Below are 22,394 nucleotides of genomic sequence, written 5' to 3' on the forward strand. Positions count from 1 at the left end.
TGTCTTTGTGGAATGTATCACCTATATGTGAATGACTGAGCCAGGATGTAACTTCTTTCAGCAGAAACAACAAAAAAGGAGGGGGTTTTCTGCAAGGACAGAGAAAGCTGGCAAGGGTACATCAAAAAGGAATGAAAGAAAAGAATCTTCTAGTCCAGGCTTGTCCAACCTGCGGCCCAAGGGCTGCATGCGGCCCAGGTCACCTTGTAATGCGGCCCAGTGCCCACCCCAACCTTTGTGCCAGAGCCAGTGAGGAGGAGGAGGAGAAGCAGGCACGAGGCAGGGCTAGGCGAGCGCCAGGCCAAGCAGCAACAGAAAAAGCAGGCGCCGTCAGAGCGCCACCTCCTGCTGTTGCCACCACCACCATCGCCGCCGCTTCTGCCCCCGCCGCTTCTGCCCCCGCTGCCACTTCTGCCCCTGCCGTCGCTGCCGCTTCTGCCCCCACCGCCTCTGCTTCTGCCCCCGCCGCCACTGCCCCCGCCGCTGCTTCTGCCCCCGCCGCTGCTGCTGCTTCTGCCTTCCAGTCCTGCCTCATCCAGCCGGGCCATTTGCAGGAGGAGAGGTAGGCGCGAGGCGGGCGAGCTTTCTCCCCCCCCCCCCAAAATTTGGTCGGAAAATAAACCATGATAAAAAAACCATGATAAAAAAACTGTGATAAAAAATAAATAATTTTTAATAAATAATTAATAATAAAAACATCTCACTAACTTCATTTCCAAATAAATTTAATATGTTAACTATGTTTTCTATGGTTTTTTTGGATGATCAGGTATTGTTACTGTTATTTTATTTTATGTGCGGCCCAAACCAAATTTTCATCTTCTAATGTGGCCCAGGGAAGGTGAAAGGTTGGACACCCCTGTTCTAGTCTATTTCATATACAAAATGGACTAAAGAGTTTTCTAATCTTGCTATATAATTTTCATTATAAGAGTAACTTATAATTTTCTCTCACATCCAATAACATATTAATAATCATATTAACTATTTTTCATTGTCTTATTTTATTCCAACCTTAATACGTATCTTTATATTCCATTTAGTCTTATTCATTTATATATTCCATATTTTGTCATATTACTTCTTTTATGCTGATCCTCATATTATTCAAATTTTCTTAATATCACCCTCAATCAGATTTTAATTTCCTTTCTTTTTCTTATATCATCGTATTAAAAAATTATATACCATTATTTCCCCCCTCTTCCATTCCATCCCAATTCTAACTTTCAGTTATGTCACTACTTTTCCAAGAATATTCCCTAATACATTTTCTTTTTTATTATAACATTTCATTCATCAATTATGTCCTTCCTTTTTACCACAGATAAACATCATTAATCATATTTAATACATTTGACAAGTCCTTGTAGCTCTATTAATAATAATCCTATTAGTATTAAGTCACCACTTTAACAATCAAATTCCATTTCATATACTCCCTTATTCCCCCCTCTCTTATTTCCAACATTATTCTAATTTTAATTATATCTTTATTATATTGGAGAAAGAAGAAAAGATAAAAATAAGATGAAAATGGAGTTTTTTCTTTAACCATTCTCTCTCTCTCTCTAAAATACTAAACATATTCTTTTTTAACTCATCCCCTATATTCCTCTCTCAAATCTTTATTCCTATCTGCTTCCACATTTTAAGCCTTTTTCCCTTCTCCCATTTCATTGTCCAATTTTCAAAATATCTACTCTTATTTCTCTCAGAGGAGTCCTCTTACAATTTTATTGTCATCTTTAATACATTTAATACATTTAACAAATCCTTATAGCTCTATTAATAATAATCCTATTCATATTAGATATTTCCATTATTTAATTTGTCAATATTTCAATACATTATTTTTATATTAATCACTACTTTTAGCTATCATTCAAGTTCCATTTCATACACTGCTCAAAAAAATAAAGAGAACACAAAAATAAGACATCCTAGATCTGAATTAATAAAACATTCTTATTAAATACTTTGTTCATTACATAGTTGAAAATGCTGACAACAAAATCACACAAAAATTATCAATGGAAATCAAATTTAGCAACCCATGGAGGTCTGGATTTGGAGTTACACTCAAAATTAAAGTGGAAAAAAGCACTACAGGCTGATCCAACTTTGATGTAATGTCCTTCAAACAAGTCAAAATGAGGCTCAGTAGTGCGTGTGGCCTCCATGTGCCTGTATGACCTCGCTACAATGCAAGGGCATGCTCCTGATGAGGTGGCAGATGGTCTCCTAAGGGATCTCCCCCCACACCTGGATTAAAGCATATCCCAACTCCTGGACAGTCTGTGGTGCAACATGGCTTTGGTGGATGGAGCGAGACATGATGTCCCAGATGTGCTTAATTGGATTCAGGTCTGGGGAACGGGCGGGCCAGTCCATAGCATCAATGCCTTCATCTTGCAGGAACTGCTGACACACTCCAGCCACATGAGGTCTAGCATTGTCTTGCATTAGGAGGAACCCAGGGCCAACTGCACCAGCATATGGTCTCACAAGGGGTCTGAGGATCTCATCTTGGTACCTAATGGCAGTCAGGCTACCTCTGGTGAGCACATGGAGGGCTGTGTGGCTCCCTAAAGAAATGCCACCCCACACCATTACTGACTCACTGCCAAACCTGTCATGCTGGAGGATGTTGCAGGCAGCAGAACATTCTCCACGGCATCTCCAGACCCTGTCACGTCTGTCACATGTGCTCAGTGTGAACCTGCTTTCATCTGTGAAGAGCACAGGGTGCCAGTGGAGAATTTGCCAATCTTGGTATTCTCTGGCAAATGCCAAACGTCCTGCACAGTGTTGGGCTGTAAGCACAACCCCCACCTGTGGACGTTGGGCCCTCATACCACCCTCATGGAGTCTGTTTCTGACTGTCTGAGCAACCACATGCACATTTGTGGCCCACTGGAGGTCATTTTACAGGGCTCTGGAAGTGCTCCTCCTGTCCCTCCTTGCACAAAGGCAGAGGTAGCGGTCCTGATGCTGGGTTGTTGCCCTCCTATAGCCTCCTCCACATCTCCAGTGTATATTCCATTATTCCCCCTCTCAATAATTTCAACCTTGTCTACAATTTAATTATATCTTTATTAAAAAAGAGAAAAAAAAGGAAAAAGAATTATTTTTAAAAAGAATAAATTTTTGCTTTAACCATTATCTCTTATTTGTTTTTGCAAATTAAACTTTCTCTTCACAGCTCGCATCTCATATTCCTCTCTCAGATCCTTGTCCCTGTCTGCCTCCATGTCATTTGGAACTTTTCTCCCTTCTCCACCCCGTCCCATTTTCTAGCATTCAAAATGTCCGCTTACTTTTTTCTCTCTCACATTTTGCAGTTTTATTTCCTCTTTCCATTCTCTACTCTCCTTTCTGTTTATTGCATTCATTTTTATTATATTCATTGTCTCTTCTTTCTCATCATCATAGTCTATTTGTTGATTTTCTTCTATGTTCTCTTTTGGTCCTCTAATTAATTCCTCATCTTCTTCTTGTACATCTTGCATGCTCCTTGCCATCTTTTCCTCTATGCTCTGCATTTTGTTAAGAACTCTGTCCTGGCTATTCTTAATAACCAATAAGTATCGACATCATTTCTGCCCAGCTCCCACTTTGTTCTTGTTGGTAAGTCATCTTGTTTAGTTTGTTTTATTTTTTTTTAAAGTCCAAAAGTCCAATAGTCCAAATATACAAATAATTCCAATAGTCCAAATAATTTTAAAATATTAATCCAAAATAGTAAAGGATCCAATTTTTAAAATGTTTCCAATATTTTAGAATGCTTCCACAAAACAATATTTTTTCTTTTAAAAATTCCAATTTTCTATACTTTCCATATTCCAAAAATTGCCTTTTCTTCTCCTTTTTCCCCTTTCCATTTTTAAAGTCTTTCTCTTAGTGCTTAAACTGCCACTTTTAATATAACAATGAGGTTCTTTTTCTCTAGCATAAACTTTTTGGGGTAAATTTTAAATAGTTCCTCTCACCCAGTTCTGTATATCATCCACTTTTTCCTCTCCTGCACAATTCTTTGGTGTTCACAGCTGTTGAGACTCCATGGTGGCCATTTTGACCAGCCTCTTCTCACCATCATGGCAAAGAGGGAAAAGCTCCGGGGTTCCGCAGAGGAGTTGCATTCTCCTCTGGGACCTCACAGAGCACCCCTCCAAACCTTAACTGTCCCTCCAAGGCAGTTTTCAGAGCCCACAAACAGCTGAAGACCAGTGCAGGAACAGAGCTCTCCATTCTCTGTTACTGGGTTTGTCTCAACATTGTCTCTAGGCAAACCTAGAGTTCTACTTTCTTGAGGAGGGAGGAGAGGCAGGTCCTTACATTAGTCAGAATCTGCAAAGTGGTTAACCTGAAGAAGCATTGCTCTACTGAGGAGACCTTGAGTGCCTTGTCCAATTTGGGCAGTGAGCATGGAGAGGGAGAATACTGGGGTAAAACCACCCCTACCCAGCTGGATGTAGCCTGCAGTTGCCCTACCAAAGAACCAGCCATCCTGGAAAACCCCATGAAGCCGAGGTGATCAATTGGAGAGGGGAAAAAGGACAGCTGAGAGGGCAGGACCAAAGGTGCAGGTCTGGAAGTGCGAGCTGAAAGCCCTGTTGGACCATGAGGATATGGCCAAAGAACTGGTCTGCGACAAATACCACAAGAAGTACGTCGTTCATTTTGTGATAGAGGTATTTGAGAACATGAGAACCAGGGGTGAGCTGGACTGCTGGAGTGAAGGAGGCAAAGCAGCTACAATGGCTGATGGTGCGAGGGCTGACACCCCGGTCCCAGCTACTGCTGGTCAAGCAGCTGGGGCAGATAGGAAGGCCAACACCCAGCAAACCCACTGCATCTGGCACCAGTACATCAAGACCAAAGCAGAGCATGTTAAACTAGTCCGAGCAGTCCTAAACAAACTCTACTGCAAAACTTTATGCGAAGCTGTCAAAATGCGAATTTCACAAGGAAAGGATAAGTTACCTAGGTTATAGAATCTCCAATGAAGGAATGGAAATGGACCCGGAGAAAGTACGGACAATGGTCGAATGGACCCCTCCTCGCACACATAGACAGCTATAAAACTTTCTGGGGTTTACTAATATCTACAGACAATTTATCCCAGCATTTGCCCAAATTGTGCTTCCATCACTAACTTGTTAAAAATCAAGGGAGGTGATAAACCCAAACTGAGGCAACCCCTGAACTGGACCATTGAATGCCAAGTGGCATTCAAAAAGCTAAAGGTATTATTTTCAGTAGAACCAGTGTTAAAGCATCCAGACCAAGAAAAAACTTTTATTATTCAGGTGGATACCAGCAACATGGCAGTTGGGGTGGTCCTCTCCAAGAGAATGAGCAGGGCCTGTTACAACCTCCAAAAAATTTAAAGACACTGAATATAGGTGGGCTGTTTGGAGAAAGATGCATCTGCAGTCCACTGGGCCCTCCTCACGAGGAGGCATTTTCTGGAAGGGAGTAAGATCCCTTTCCAGGTGGGGACTGATCACAAGAATCTGGAGGCTCTTAAGATCCCACAGAAACTATCCCCAAAGTAAGTAAGATGGGCCCAATACTTCAAAGGCTTTGATTTCATCCTCAAATATCTTCCCGGAGGGAAGAATTTCCTAGGCAATGCTTGATCCAGATTGCCACAATATAATAGCACAAAATCAGAAGTAGTTCAAACCCCGGCTCCCAGCCTCTCAGCTAGCAGCCAAAGTAATGACCAGAGCACAAGCAAAAACAGATTCTCCAATGGACAACACCATGACCCGAGTTTTCGAGCAAGCCCTTCTTATCAACAAATGATTCCAGGCCCATAGACTCTTGCTTACTAAAAGATGGCCTGGCTGGGATGGAAGTTGTACATCACAGCTAGCCAAAGATTGGACTTTATGAAAAACTGCCCCAAAGTGTAGGAATCACTGTCATTTGGGTGGTGACTGACTTATTCTCCAAATAGGCCCACTTTATACCATGCCAGAAAATCCGTGCTGCAAAAGCCCTAACCAAGATGTTCCTACACAATATATATCACCTGCATGGAGCTGCCCAAAGGTGTCAATATTCTGAGTAATGCGCCCATTGAAAGCAGAACTCCAAGGCAGGTATATTCCTCTAAGAACATGTTTATTGGATACATTATATTGGCACAGCCAGTGAAAGCCAACTCTGAAGGTTCCCACGGTTTTCACCTAATTAAAAGAATGAAACTTTCCCCCTCCCTAGTATCATCAATTACATGGTCCAATGAATACATCTTGTAGGCTCCTTTCCTACTTCACCATCCAATGTTATGATGACCTTGGTTCCCATGGCAAAACTTTTTATTTTGACTGTAAGCTGGGCTATCTACTTCCCCCCTCCCCTTCTTTCTCAGTCTTCATGGCAACTTTGAGGCAACACAAGATGGCTACAGCCAGGTTTGCTTCAGAGTTGACAAAAGGATTATCTCTGACTGGGGTATTCAGTTCATGTCAAAATTTTGGAGGGCTTTCCTAAGCCTCCTGGGTACCGACCAAGATCTGAGTTCAAGTCACCATCCTCAAATGATGGAACATGCAAACTTGGTATTGGAACAGTACCTAAGGTGCTTCATCAACTACCCATGGATGACTGGATTGACCTTCTGCCCTTTGCAGAGGTTGCCGACAACAATGCAGTCCATTCTAGTACTGGTTTCACCCCATTCAGAATTGCTACTCGTCAGGACTTCAACCCGATGTCAGAGCTACCTTTGGAGGAGCCTACAATACCCTCCCTTAAAGAGGCAGGGTATTGTAGCCTTATACAGCAAGTGTAAAACATCTGGCCAGTAGTAAGGAAATGCATTCCTCACTTTATAACCTTTTTCGTGTTGCATGCCTTTCCTGTACTTTGATTTACCTTCCTGGGAGTGTAAGAGGGAAAGGAATGGCTAGAGGGCCATCTGTTTTGTCTCAGCACTGGAGGCTCCAGCAAGTGATGCCTGAGAACAACTTCTTATTAGCTTCTTAGCCTGAAGTTCTCAAAACAACTTCACAGCTGCAGATTGGCTTGCTCTGCACCAGACTGAGGGAAGGGGTTTCTATCTCTTTTAACCTAACAGATATGCATTGGAATCTTCAGATCCTGCCTTCTTTGTCTTTCAAGCACTTTATCCCAATAAAAGTTTTGAAATACCAACTGTTTCAAGAGTTCTTCTTTCTTGAGGAGAGAGGAGAGGCAAGTCCTTACAGCTTCTTACAATCAGCCCTGCCTATGGTCAAATGACTGAATTTCAGATGCTCAGCAACGTGACTGCGTTCATTTTTTTTACTTTTATTTATTTATTTTATCAAGTGATTATAAGATAACAGGTATAAGTATAAACATAGTTATGAATAGATGAAATGGATACATATAAGAAAAATAAAAAGAAACAATAGGACAGGGACGGTAGGCACGTTGGTGCACAGACCTCTTAGGAAAGGGGTGAGGTCAATAGTAGAAAGTCTAAGATTAAAGTTTTTGGGGTTTGAGGAAGAAACCACAGAGTCAGGTAGAGTATTCCAGACATTGATCACTCTGTTGCTAAAGTCGTATTTCCTGCAATCGAGTTTGGTGCGATTAACCTCGAGTTTGTATCTATTGTTTGCTCTTGTATTGTTAGGATTGAAGCTGAAGTATTCATTGACAGGTAGGACATTGCAATGTATTATTTTATATACTATACTTAGATCAGACTGAAGGCAGTGTAGTTCTAGCTTTTCTAGGTCTAGAATTTCAAGTCTGGTGGCATAAGGTATTCTGCAACAAATAGAGGAATGGAGAACTCTTCTTGTGAAATATTTCTGGACTTTCTCAACTGTGTTAATATCAGATACATAATGTGGGTTCCAGATTGATGAGCTGTATTCAAGTATTGGTCTAGTAATTGTTTTGTATGCTCTAGTTAGTAGTGTAATATTACCAGAGAAAAAGCTACGTAAGATTAGGTTAACAACTCTTAATGCCTTTTTGGCTATATAGTTACAGTGGGCTCTAGCACCTCGATCATTAGAGATGAGTACTCCAAGGTCCTTGACAGAGTTTGGATCATGAACAAGGTTTTGGATTGAAGCTTCCTTATTGTTATGGGTAATTTGTTTTTTCTGGTTTTGGGAGTTGTTATTGGTACATATAGTTTGATGACTCTTTTGACTTCAAGTAAAAATATGTTGTAATGGTCTTCAACAGTATTGCATCCAGTGAATAGAAGTTGCCAATCAAGAGATGAGACATCATTGTTCATTGGATCATAGTTGCCTTTTTTGAAGTTATAATTGGGGATCCCGTCATTATGATGATTTTTGTGTGGATGTATGTTGAGACAAAAGTCAAACATGTTGTGGTCACTGTTGGAAAAGGGTTCTTTAATTTGTATTCCATAAATTGAATTCAAACTATTGCAGAAGATGAGATCGAAGCAGTTGTTAAGTCTAGTATTGTTGGTTACTAATGTGTTTCTCCAACAATACGCCCCCCCAATAGGAAGACCCAGCATGTTTTCTAGGCATAAAATGAAATTAAGCCCCTCCCCCCAAATTTAGGCCTAGTTTAAAACATGTGAATTGGAGGGGGAAGGTGGGGGGAACTTGCCATTAGGACTGCCCCACGGGCAGCTACGCCTCACCATTAGCCGCTCCTAACAGCCAATCATGGTGGAGTACAGAGGGCTCCCTTACCCCCACCAAGCACCTTTGCTGCAGACCCAGGTCAGCAGGCAGGCGTCACCGGTGTGGATGTCCAGCAGCATTTCAGCCACTTCTCAGGTCTCTGTAGCTTCCACGGTTCCCACCGGTGCTGGTACATCTCTCGCCAGCGCCGTCTCCAACAACAGCATCTGAGTTGCTCCCGCTTTCCCCCCGTCCCCGTAACAACAGGAAAAAAAAACATTTTGAGGTACCTGGGAGCGCCATGCACTGTGTTTTGGTTTAATCCTGAGTGGCTGGGTGGGCATAAGAAGAGCCGAGCGAGCATCTCTGCTGCTGCTACCCTTGGTGCTCCAGCCTCGGGCTCTGCAAGTTTTCAAAAGTCCCAGTGCGCAGCCCCTTCTTGCATTCCAAGCACCCAGGCCGAGCTGCAGCTGTCCCTCTCTCGCCAGCACCATCTCCAACATCAGAGGCAACAGCAGCAGGAACCATGGAAGCATTTCAGCTGCTTCTCGAGTGGAGGAGCTGCCTCCATAACTCCCACAGTTCCTGCCACTGCTGCCGCTGTTATTGGAGATGGTGCTGGTGAGAGAGGGACAGCTGCAGCTCGGCCTGGACACTTGGAATGCAGGAACAGGCTGTGCACTGGGACTTTTGCAAACTTGCAGAGCCCGAGGCTGGAGGGTAGCAGCAGGAGAGACGCTGCCATCTTATTTGGTCTTGAAGACACCAACAAATCAGACAACATCACCAAAGTTCGCAATATCATAAGCAACTCAAATACAACAAACATCTCTCCTGAAGATATCATTGAAATAACCAGAGATGGACCTGAGTTCAAATACAATGACAGCTCTGTGGCCCCAAGATTTTGTAGACTTGTATGCAAAAATGAGTCCAGCAAACGTATATTCATTCATACAATAAACGCCATTGCAAAAACCAATCCCACCCATAAAAAACTTTGCTCAAGATGAGACTTATCCATACTTCAAAGAATCTGCTCCCGTGAACTCAGCACAGAACTCAAAAAACATCTAGACAATGGAGAAAAGGACCTATACATTGACTACCAAGCTGATTGCATCAAAAGAAAGTCACACAACCCGCAACTCTACATCCAACCCTACACCATCCAATCCACCATCACTCAAAACTAGCCACGCATGCCTCTAACTGCCTCTATTCCAACTATAACTGGCCTTAAATGCAAGCTACTCAATGCAAGAAGCCTTGTAAATAAAATACCTGAATTTCTCCTCTTACTAAATACGGCTAAATTCGACAACATATTTATCTGTGAAACATGGCTCAATGCATCACTCCCTGACTCCATTACCACAGTAAGAGACTATCATGTTTACCGATCAGATTGTGAAATCTGTAGAGAAGGTGGTGTTGGTATCTTCTACAAAAAGTCCCTACATCTAAAAACAGCCAAGTTACCCAGGGGTTTGCTCTTCCTGAGACCATCGTCTGTGAACTGTCCTTAAATATCACATTTCAATTCTTACTATGTTACAGAGCCCCTGATTATGACACTGAACATGTAAACAAGCTAAATTCACTACTAACATGGGCAACATCCTGTCCACACACTTTTATCTTTCTTGGTGACCTGAATCTACCTCATATTAACTTGACCCTAAGCGAATGTAAAACTGAACCCATACATGCAACCTTCTACAATGCTGTAACAAATCTGGGACAAGAACAACTACCATGTTTCTCATATAATAAGGCTGGGTCTTATTATTTTTTGAGCCCCGAAAAAACGGCTAGGATGTCTTTTCGAGGGTGAATTAATTTCTTTCTCCCCCTGGAACACCCTCGCCTAGGGTGCCCCACCGGCAGCTATGCCTCGCCACCAGCTACTCCTAATGGCCAATCATGGTGGAGTGCGGAGGGCTCCCTTACCTTATTCGTTTAGGGTCAAGTTAATATGAGGTAGATTCAGGTCACCAAGAAAGATAAAAGCGTGTGGACAGGATGTTGCCCATGTTAGTAGTGAATTTAGCTTGTTTACATGTTCAGTGTCATAATCAGGGGCTCTGTAACATAGTAAGAATTGAAATGTGATATTTAAGGACAGTTCACAGACGATGGTCTCAGGAAGAGCAAACCCCTGGGTAACTTGGCTGTTTTTAGATGTAGGGACTTTTTGTAGAAGATACCAACACCACCTTCTCTACAGATTTCACAATCTGATCGGTAAACATGATAGTCTCTTACTGTGGTAATGGAGTCAGGGAGTGATGCATTGAGCCATGTTTCACAGATAAATATGTTGTCGAATTTAGCCGTATTTAGTAAGAGGAGAAATTCAGGTATTTTATTTACAAGGCTTCTTGCATTGAGTAGCTTGCATTTAAGGCCAGTTATAGTTGGAATAGAGGCAGTTAGAGGCATGCGTGGCTAGTTTTGAGTGATGGTGGATTGGATGGTGTAGGGTTGGATGTAGAGTTGCGGGTTGTGTGACTTTCTTTTGATGCAATCAGCTTGGTAGTCAATGTATAGGTCCTTTTCTCCATTGTCTAGATGTTTTTTGAGTTCTGTGCTGAGTTCACGGGAGCAGATTCTTTGAAGTATGGATAAGTCTCATCTTGAGCAAAGTTTTTTATGGGTGGGATTGGTTTTTGCAATGGCGTTTATTGTATGAATGAATATACGTTTGCTGGACTCATTTTTGCATACAAGTCTACAAAATCTTGGGGCCACAGAGCTGTCATTGTATTTGAACTCAGGTCCATCTCTGGTTATTTCAATGATATCTTCAGGAGAGATGTTTGTTGTATTTGAGTTGCTTATGATATTGCGAACTTTGGTGATGTTGTCTGATTTGTTGGTGTCTTCAAGACCAAATAAGATGGCATTTGGACATTTCTGATCACGTTCCATATCTCTGATGAGTAAGGGCTATCATTTGTGGAATTATTTGATGGGATAGTAATTGTTTATGGCTGTGGTTTGATGGTTATTTTTGGTTGTAGTGATCATGTGTTTTATGACAATTTTGTTAAATGCCAGCATTTATTTCTGGTTTTCAGAAAAATGACATCCATATTGAACCATTAGTTTGCTTAACAATTGTGGCTTTTGCTTAATGACCCCAACAGCCACTGTAGGAGATGACCAGACTGAGGCCAAGGAAAAGGTCAAATCACCATCAGTCATGAGTCACTGCATGCCCACAAGAGATCTAAGTCCAGGCCACGTTGAATGCCTCTAAATTCCTGCAAATTTTCCTTTACCATTAGTAGCTCAGATTTCATAGAGAGTTTAAGCTTGCAATAAATCTTTATATTCATTTGAACTGCCTGAATCTCCTGATTTTCCTGGTGCTTGACAGCCAATGTACAGCCACCACAAAAATTATTGTAAAATTTGATTGGTCATGTAACTTGTAACATTTTACATGTAACATTTTAGAACCATCATGACTAATGATTGTGAAGGGAAGACTCCATTGTAGTCATAACTTGAGAACTACCTATATAAACAGAATCATAGAATACAAATGTAAATCACATGCTGTGCAATATACTTCTTTCATGGCATTATTATATACAGAAAATGTGAAATCACAACTGCCAGTTATTTACCTGGTGTGGGCCTCCATTCATATCAAGTTCTCGATATTATTATTATTACAGCCAGATGATTAGAATAGATTTTGAATTTTTATCCACTTATCAAGTTCTTCCCAAGGATCAGGAATAGGGAGATATTGTTCTTTGTTTCTGTTATTTAATAACTGAAAAGATTTTGCATTTTTCTTTGCAAGTGAATAAATTCAATTTTACTAAGACTAAAAGAGGACATGTTAGTGCTTCGTGTCTTCATGGACAACTGAATAAAGAGACTTACATCAGTGAACTAACATTGTAATAATAAAGATTAAGATAATGATAATTAGTAATATTTTCTTTGAACATAAACTAAATACATTTGTATGATTTTATGTTTCATGTTTGTTTGTTTTTTAATTAACAGCTTCTGTCCAGGGCCCATGGGAAAGGGCTATATCACCAAATAAAGTGCCCTACTACATAAAGTAAGTATTAAAAACTCATAATGCTTAACTTTTGGAAGCTTATCAGGCAATTAATTTAATTTGCTTTGAAATTACAAGGATTCCATTCCTTTGAACGATACTGGTTGATACTTCAGTTGCCTTCTATTATCATCATGAGCAGCAAAATAATTATTTAAAGAAATGAAGTTGTTAAGATTGCTTGCTCTTAGAATTATAACATTCAATATAATACATAACTTCCAATCGAATTCTGCCTGGTACATTCTTAAAATACACACTATGTTCTTTAAAAATGTATATATATAACAATAGTAAATAAGACACTCATTCCATTCCAGTTCAGTTCTATCATTAATATTAGTTACAATCTTAACTTCTTTAACATTTCTTTTCAATTAATATCATTTGGGAACACTTACAAACTTATAATTCTCAAGGCATAAATTGAAGTTTAAATAAGAGTTGAATGCATAAAATTAAAAGATATAAAGGTGTCATACTCCAATTAGTAACTACAGGGGAAAATTTGTTTAATGAGAAAAGATGATATGAAATTGAAACAGGACAGACAAAAGTATCAATATAATGATTAGAAAGACATTGAAACATTGAAACTTAGAAAAATATATAATTGAATTTAGATATGAGATAATTAAAAATAAACTTGAGAAAACCAAGGGAGGGAGAAAATTATGGAGAAAATGTTAAAATAGTAATAAGATATGGAACAGAACACAAAGGTGAATATGAAATTGAGTTTGTGTCTGTATGGAGAAGTGATAACCCGGGATCATACTATTCTCAAAAAAAGATGTTTTATTTGTATTATGTTTTTGTGAAATCCCAAATAAAATTTATATTAAAAAAAAGATTGCTTGCTGTTAAAACTCAACTATGTTTTCATTATACCAATCCAGTAAACATTTTTCAGTGGTAATCACAGGGATGGGATTCTACTGGTTTGGACCAGTTCTATAGAACCAGTTGTTATGATTCTGCACAGTTCAGAGAACCACCAAATTGTGCTGGCTGGCCCCTCCCCTCCCTGCTGAGTCAATCCTTCTTGCGCATGTGCGACATCGTACGCATGCCCAACCTCGCTGAATCGGTTCTCTCCCACCCAGTCACTCCTTAAGGTATTTCTTTTTTTTCCCCCTCCTGACAATCAGTTGTTCCGATGATCAGCTGTGCTGGAATCCCCTCACTATTTTACTGCTTCCCCCAGGAGGCTTGCCTGATGCCCAGGAGGCCCAAAAACAGAGCATAGGGGGGTGCTGCATGTCCCCATGCTCTGTTTTTTGCCTTCCTGGGCCCCAGAGAAGCCACCTAGGAGAAAAAATGCCCCCCAGGAGGCTTGCCTGAGGCCCAGGAGCCCAAAAATGGAGTATAGGGGGTGCTGCTCAGTTTCTTACATTTCTGGGCCCCAGGAAAGCCTTCTGGGAGCAAAAATGCCCTCCCCCAGGAGGCTTGCCTGAGGCCCAGGAGGCAAAAAAATGGAGGGGGGTTTCTGCAAAAACAGAAGAAGAAGCCACGCCCACCCAGTCACATGGCCACACCCACCTAGCCATGCCCATATAACCGGTTGTTGAAAAATTTGAATCCCACCCCTGGGTAATCAGCCTATGATTGGGCAGTATGTAGTTATGTAAGTTCCTGCTTCTCCTTCTCACTCAAGAAAATAAAAACTCTTGAAACTCAGTATTTCAAAAGGAACCTTTTATTGAGCAGAAGTGATAGCAGAACAAAAAGCAAAGCAGACTCTAAATCCCTTCAGGCAATACAGTTAGAAAGAAGGCATTAGAAACCTCTCCCTCCAGTCCAGCATGGATTCAGCCATTCCACTGGTATGAAGATGTTATTGTAACGGCTGTCCTGAAAACCCGATAAGCAGGCATTCCCAGAGTCATATTCCACTGGCTTTTAGAGTGAAACAACCCACATGACCTTTCCCCCTAGTACATTCCCCAAAAGGTGAGAAAATCTCAGGGTGCTTAGGCTCCAGGATAAGGTTATAAAATAGCAGTTGTCAGAGAGAATAAGAAAGGATTACATTGAGGTTCCCCCCTTCCCCCATTTGAATGGCAGTATCACTTTAGGGATCTGACAAATATCTACATCAAACTGGCTGTCATTAAAGAGCAACATAATGTTAGTTAATGCATTATGACTGCATTTTTACTACCAGAAACATTATTTTTTCTGTGTTAAGATATCAATCTAATTTCACCAAACTTGTAAACATTACATTTTGTTTTTTGGTCGGATGTCCTGTTGTACAGGACAGGATGGTGTTTTGAAACACTGAGAGCATGTGGTACGTTTCTTGCTGAGTAGAGTCTAAACAGCATGTAAACATCTTCTTTTGCTAACACTATGATTAGAAGCAGAATCTACTGAACCAACAATTTTATGTAAGCTTTATTTCTAGAAAAGCCACTTTTTAAATCTGTTTATTACATTTGGAATAAAATTATACTAATATGAGAGATTTGACCAGAAAAAACAACATACTTGACAACCAAAGATCCATAAAAGGCTTTAAGATATTTGCAAATAGGATCCCAACTCCCAAACGTGTAGGAGAAGGAGAACCACCCTTAAGATGGTTACAGTCATTTATAGAATGTCACATTGAAATGATTACATAATCCTTCCTGTTTTTCACACATAGGAGTTCTATGGACTTCCATGGGTAACTCCGGGAACTTTTCCATCCCGTAAGTCCTCCTATACTATCAGCTTTGGAAACCCCCTGGTTCCCATCACCATATTTCCTGTTATGTTCATTTGACACAATAAGTCATTAACCAGCTTCCGTTAATGTCAGGATGACCCAGCGTTTCTTACATGAAATCTTAAGACAAAATACAAACCCCCACTCCAGCCAAGGACATAATATTTTTAACTTTACAGAATAATAAGTTACAAAATATGATATGCTTGTATGACTGTTCAGAAATAATTCCAGAAGGTCACATTACGAACAAAGATGGAGTGTCTTTGGTTCTATACTTTCTTAGGTGTAACAGGTAAATACATATGTTATTTCCACATATAACATAATATGAAAAATATATTTTATAAATTGAATATGCAGAAGTTTAAATGAGGTTATTTTAGAATGTTGTTTGGTTTTTTTGGGTGGGAGAGTTGCAGAAAAATAATATGTTTCCTATAAAATGTTTTGGCCATAAAATGGATCAATCAATTTATCTAAGCAATCTTTTAACTCTATAGTTGAAAAATATATTTTGGATTCTAGATGATATATTGTTTTCATTGTGATAAACAGATGCTACATAGCTTGGATAAATACTCATTTCTTCCAAATTTATAGTTTATATCATTAAAAGTTGTTGAAAATAAAAGATATAAAAGATTTAATTATATCCAGCCACAGCATGACACAGACCTAATTTCAGTTAAGGAAATATATATTTCAAATTGTTCTTTGAGTATCCAAATAGTTATTTTAAGATTACAATCTATATAGAAACTGTCATTCTGTCTTACCATTTATGAGTTTAGATATTATTCTCTGTTTCATTGTAACATAAATGGCCTACATTGAACGTAGGGGCACAACTCAATTGTACTGCACCTCTGATTCTATTTTTCATTTTGGATTTTCTTCTTGTTGTCACAGTTTTTTTGGTCCCCCTTTATGAGCTTATAATGTGCTATGTCACTGAGAGTAAAAAAGTAATGAGTTGGTTTTTTTTTACTTTCAGTGACATTACAACATATTATAAGCTCATAAATCTGAGAAACATTGCTTTAGAAGCCTACACAATGTAATATTCAATGTTTTACTGCAAGGCTGCAACAAATTATTTGATCCTATCAATTATAACTAGATATTTATACAGTTGATTATTTAATAGCAATTATTTTTGCAGACTGGAATTGTAGTTTGTGTAAGAAAAAATAATGGGCAAGCCCAAAATTAAGGGAATGTGGCCCAGAATTCACAACAATTCATAGTTCATTTCCTTCAGAAATAATTAAAAAGTGGGTTTCCCACTGTAGTGGCTGTTAATTGAAGTCAATTACCACAAACAGGATTCCTCTTTATGGGCCATCTACTTTCTTCATATTCTTCACCTGAATAGAATGATCCTTCCAAAACATCACTTCATACTTCTGGACTATAGGCATGTTGTTTTGGGATGAGTTTGATTTGATGGCCAGCCCTAAGAAAGAAAGTAATCATTTGTTATAACCAAACCATCTTACTATACAAATAAGACATATACTATGGAATAAATTCCCATGTGAATTAAAGCAAATATCTCCTCCTTACTTTAGTTTAGGAGCGTAGTGGGCATGTGGTCAAGACACTGGGCTTATCAACTGGAAGGTTGGCAGCTTGAGACCTAAATATGTGTGATGGAGTAAGCTCCCATTACTTCCCCCAGTTCCTGCCAACCATTTGAAAGCATGCAAAATAGATAAATAAATATTGCATTCTGTGGACTTTTGTCATGCTGACCACATGATCACAGAAGTGTTTTTGGACAATGCTAGCTGTTCAGCTGTGAATTTGAGATGAGCACTACTCCCTACGCAGAGTCAGAGATGATTGGCAGGGGAAACCTTAACCTTTTTTAAAAAAAAACCTGAGTTTCATAATAGGCAAAATGTATCTAAGTGGATGAATGGATGGATACAATATATAAAATAAAACGCATATTTTTCTAAAATATGACTTTTCTAATCAGCCTGATTTGTCTTTCTATAGCTACCTTGTCTGTAGCCCAGGTTTCTGTGTGTGCATTTGTGTATGTAAGCACAAATGCATATCTTCTCACACGCATCTGAGACTGTAAGTTAAAAAAAAAGGTCCATGATCTGAAAACAGTGAAATGTATCAGTCTGAATTGCTATTTGTACATACTTTTTCCCATACCCAATTCAGTCTGGTAGTGTTCATAGTTAAATATTAAGATATATTTACCCTTATGCTAAGCAGTTGAATATAGCTTTTGTGAAGCATAAGATACTAATAGAAATATTTAGGAAATACAGCAACTCTATATAATCATCATCAATATTTTACAATACTACAATATTTAATGAAGTAGTTCCAGTAAACTTAACACACCTGTCTTATAGCTCCTATCTTGTATAATGGACAGCTGTGCTATTATTTTCATGAAGAAAATAGAAATATATTATTTTGAATTCAGCTTAATTGTTAGAAAAGTATATGCACTTTTGGTTTGGGAATGAAAGAGGTATTTTATTTTTTGTTTAATTTTTCTCTTTTTATGATTTAAGAGAAAAATCACTCTAAGCACTAAAGATTTTCATTCAGTGTCATATCTGTGAGCTAACTTCCTTGAAACTTCATTTAGTATAAAGTTTCCTTAACCAGACCTTTTCAACAAATAGTTTTACTAGGCAACTTAAGACCCTTGGACAACTTAGGCTACAAGCTCCATCAGATCAAATGGCTAGAGTTAGATTAATTTACACATTGCTGAGAACTTATCAGACAAAACTTCAGAAGTAGCCAGGGGTGGGATCCTACCGGTTCTGTCCGGCTCTGTAGAACCGGTAGCTCTGAAGAGCAGCAGACATAGAACTGGTTCTATATCTACTGCTGTTTTGGCCCACCTGCCCACCTGGGCTCTTATCTGACCTTTATTTCCTGCTTTTTCAACCTCAGCTGCCGTGCAAGGCACAGCTGCGGTTGAAAAAGCAGAAAATAACTGCTTTTTCAAACACTGCTTCCCTGCACGCAGCACTACTCAGCTGTCCAGGCAGCAAGCTGATGAAGATTTACACACACGCTCAGTGTGCAGGGAAGCACATTGTAAATCACCAAACAGGTAGTTAACCCTGTCAGATCCCACCCCTGGAAGTAGCCCTGTAGCAATATAGTTAATATGTACCTATGCATGCTAATCCATTCTAGGTTGCTACTAAGACTTCTCATGGTACATTCTTACTCAGTGGTGGGATTCAGTCGGTTCAGCCAAACTGGTAGCTAACTTTTTGTGCAATTCAGCAAACCAGCTAAAAATAAAGTGCAAGAGAGGGTTTTTTTCCTTCTCTCTCCCTTTAACTAATAGCTCCAGGCAGGCAGCCAAGAATCACTTAACAGGTGAATACTTAATTGTGATAACAAAACCACAGGAATGTAGCTGGCACATGCCTTGAATAAACAATAAAAACTGACAGGATTAGGGCAGGGAAACACCAGGAAACATCAATGACCTATCTAGGGTTGGGATTAACCTCTTCCCTTCAGGAAGAATGACAAGATTACAAACATTTTCATTACAAAGAGTATTAAGTAACACTTCGTTGATCAGTTGATACTCCCTAAGTGACTAGGTTGTGCCAGTTTGATGAAAGGTGGATGTTTCAGCTCTCTTCTCCATGAGATCCTCTGCTGGTGCCTCCACTTTTCTGTCTTAATTTAGCTGCTTAGTGATTTCTGCTGCCATTGCCTGTCAATCACATGGATGTGTTTATTTGATGTTTTCCCACATAACCCTGGCATGTGAGACAGGTAAAAATTTCACAGGCTATGCCAGGAGTCTGCAACCTTAAATACTAAAGAGCCACTTGGGCCCATTTTCAACAGAAAACAAAACACTGGGAGCCACAAACCCTGAGTTGGCATGGCCAACTTGATATCACTCACTCTCACCCAGTCACATGACCCCCCCAGCCACGCATATCCAGGTTTTGCAGCTCCCAGTGTTTTCTTTTATATGGGAAATAGGTATCTCCCTCTCTCCCTCTCTCTTTCCCCTCTCCCTCCCTCACATCTCTCTTTCTCCCTGTGTCTATCTCCTTCTCTCTCATCTCTCTTTCTCTCTCTCATCTCTCTCTTTCTCTATCTCCCTTCCTCCCATCTTTCTCTCATCTCTTTCTCTTTTTCTATCTTCCTCTCTATCATGCTTTCTCTATATCTCCCTCTCATCCCTCTCTCTCTCATTTCTTTCTCTTTCTCCCTCTCATCTCTTTCTTTTTCTGTCTCCCTCTTTCTCCCTCCCTCTCATCTCTTTCTGTCATCTCTTTCTTTTTCTCTCTATCTCCCTCTCTATCTCTCTCTTATCCCCCTCTCTCCCTCATCTCTTTTCTTTTTCTCCTTCGCTCTCTCCCTCCCACTCCCCATTTCCACTTCCCAACCCAAACACCCAGGAAATAACTAAGGAAATTTGAGCATGTTCTCTCTATCTCTGGAAAGATACAAAAATAAACCTTGCATTGCAAAAGGAGTGACTGTCAGGCTGTAGATCACCACATGCACTTCAGAGAAGCATCATCCCAAGCAGCAGCAAATTTACACAGGAACACATGCATCCAGCAACTCAGTCCAAAGTGGCTGGAAAATATAGTCCCTGGGTGTCCCTGAAGACACTTGGCAGGCAAAGTATGGGGATAAAACTCCCCTGCCATCACCAAGGCAGCATCTGCTGAATCCTTGCAAAACTGGGCAAGGCGGAGAGAGGAGAGCAGACAGAGATGAATTGAGCTGAATCTGTTTCCCTCTTGTTGTCTCTCTCTCTTGCTGCCTTAATGGTGGGAAATGGCAGGCAGCTATTTCCAGCTTTGTTGGTGCTGGACACATGACCTCCTCTCCACTGAGAGAGATAGAAACAGAGAGAGAGAGAGGGAGAGAAAGAGAGAGAGAGGGAGAGAGGGGAAAGTGGAGACTTCCAAGTATCCAAATGCAAAGGGAAGCAATGCTAAGGAATTTTAAAACTTTATAGGTATGATTGTGAAATGCAGGCAAAAGGATATGCCAGGGGTGAGTGGGGCAGGGTCACATTATGTTGTAATGGGCTCCAGGAGGAGGAGGGGATTCAGGATTCCCCCATTGTGAAGCACACTTTCGCTGTGCTGCTCAAAGTGGGGATTGGGTCTTTCCCCTCACCCCACCCCATGCCAAAGGAAAGCCAGCTGGGCTTCTCCTTCCCTCCTTCCCTTCCTCCTTCCCCCTATTCCTTCAGGATAGAGGAGTGCACGCTAGAAACGCATGTTTGGGGCGATGTTGGAGCATGTCTTCTGACCCTCGCCTGGAACTCTGAACACTCCTCCAGGCCCAGCTTGCTGTGTGGTGCCCTGACACTTCTGATGCCCCCTCCCCCCCATAGTCCCAGCCATTGCTGCCAGGGAAGGCACAGGAAAAGAAAGCAAACAGAAACATAGCTTTCGCTGGGACGAAAGAGCTGAGATCGGGGAATGCACAGGCAACAGAAAGCAATGCATTTCAAAGGCAGCAGCTTGTGGCTGAAGGTGCCGAACAGCGTCCCACTGTGAGAACTGGGCCATGCCTCTCTGCTATCCAATTCACCAGTGAAGGCGCTTCTGCTGGGCCATCTCTCCCTCCTGCTGGTCTGTTGTGCTCAGTGCTCAGCGGGGGAGGGGAGCACTTCCCCACACCACCCCCTTCTTTCTCTTGGGCCCACTAACAAGGGAGTAGGAAGGACAGGCTTGGGGGATGACTCCACCCTGCAATATACACCACCACCATTCTCTCCCAGCCCTCTTTGCTGGTGGCAACAGCAAATGTACCGTGACAAAGGTTGCCACACAAAGGCAAGTGCAGGATGCGACAGGGCATTTTCATCCCTCTGCTGTGACAGGAAGCCACAGCAGAGGACCCAAAGAGCCGCATGCAGCTTTGGGGCCTCAGGTTGCCAACCCCCGGGCTAGGCCATCATTGAAGAATAAACCAAAAAGTAGAGAAAAATAAAGTGGACAAATCTGAAATAAGTGCAGTAGTGTAAGGCATGCAACAAGGCAGTTAGTACCCCTTCTTTAGAATGACATCATTCTCACAAATGATTTATTTATTTTGTTAGATGTTTATCCTGTCTTTATTACTTTATACGAAACTCAAGGTGGAGAACTTATCTAATATTCCTTCCTCCTCTTAGTTTCCCCAGAACCACAATCTAAGAAGTGGTTTGGGCTGGAAGACAGCCTAAAATGAGACCAGAACTCAGAGTCTCTTGATTTTGAGGTCAGCATCTTAACCACTACTTTGTTTAAAAAGGAGGAAAGAATGTCAAAATAACTTGTAAAAATTGAGAGGGGGGAGGGAGAGAGAGAGAACCACCAGCAGCACCGGGCAGCACATGAGTAGAGCCTGAGAGCACCACAGAGAGCAACAGGGAAAGCGACGGTAGAGCTGAGTGGAAAGCTGCACAAGCAGGCTGAGAGAGCTGACTAGACAGGAACGAGGTTGAAAAGACTGGAGCACCAAAGGACAGAAGAAAGCAACAAGAGGCTGGAGCAGCAAATGAGGGAAGTGTAGGCAATAAATTAAGCCTGAAGTTCCAATAGGCGGGAGGGAAGACCCTGTGTCATGCCCCTGTTGGAATCTGATTCCGAAGGGGAGGTCGAGATGACAGGGAGTGGGAGTGTGGCTCCGGTGGCTGTGGAAGAAACTGGGGAAGGGCACAGTCTGGCTAAGCCTTCAGAGGAAGACCCAGGGCCACCCCCTCTTCATCCTAGGGCATGCAGGGAGGAACGGAGAAGGGAGCAATGTGAGTTACATGAGTTATGGTGGAGAAAAGGGCCCTGATTCCCTTCATTAGCTGCAGCTGGGAAAACAGGATTTAAAAAGGATGTTTGCGCACAGCACCTTGTTGGAAGCAAAGCGTGAATTATCTTTGTTTGTCAAGTCTTATCTGGGTTCTGGCATCCTCCCAACTATGTATGTTTCGTTATCTTTT

General features: G+C 41.0%; 1 protein-coding gene across 7 annotated transcripts in view; it reads left to right on the forward strand.

The window, feature by feature from the left end:
- Window positions 1-22,394, forward strand: part of DMD (dystrophin) — a 1,342,375-nt gene that overhangs the window by 1,115,037 nt on the left and 204,944 nt on the right. For all 7 annotated transcript variants that reach the window (XM_087938163.1, XM_087938162.1, XM_087938165.1 and 4 more), the window contains exon 61: window positions 12,651-12,711. In XM_087938163.1, the coding sequence (XP_087794289.1) occupies window positions 12,651-12,711 (61 nt within the window). The remainder of the gene's footprint in view (window positions 1-12,650; window positions 12,712-22,394) is intronic.

This window comes from Pseudonaja textilis, chromosome 8 (genome assembly GCF_049901715.1).
Source record: "Pseudonaja textilis isolate UNSWEBS1 chromosome 8, rPseTex1.2, whole genome shotgun sequence".
NCBI lineage: Eukaryota > Metazoa > Chordata > Lepidosauria > Squamata > Elapidae > Pseudonaja > Pseudonaja textilis.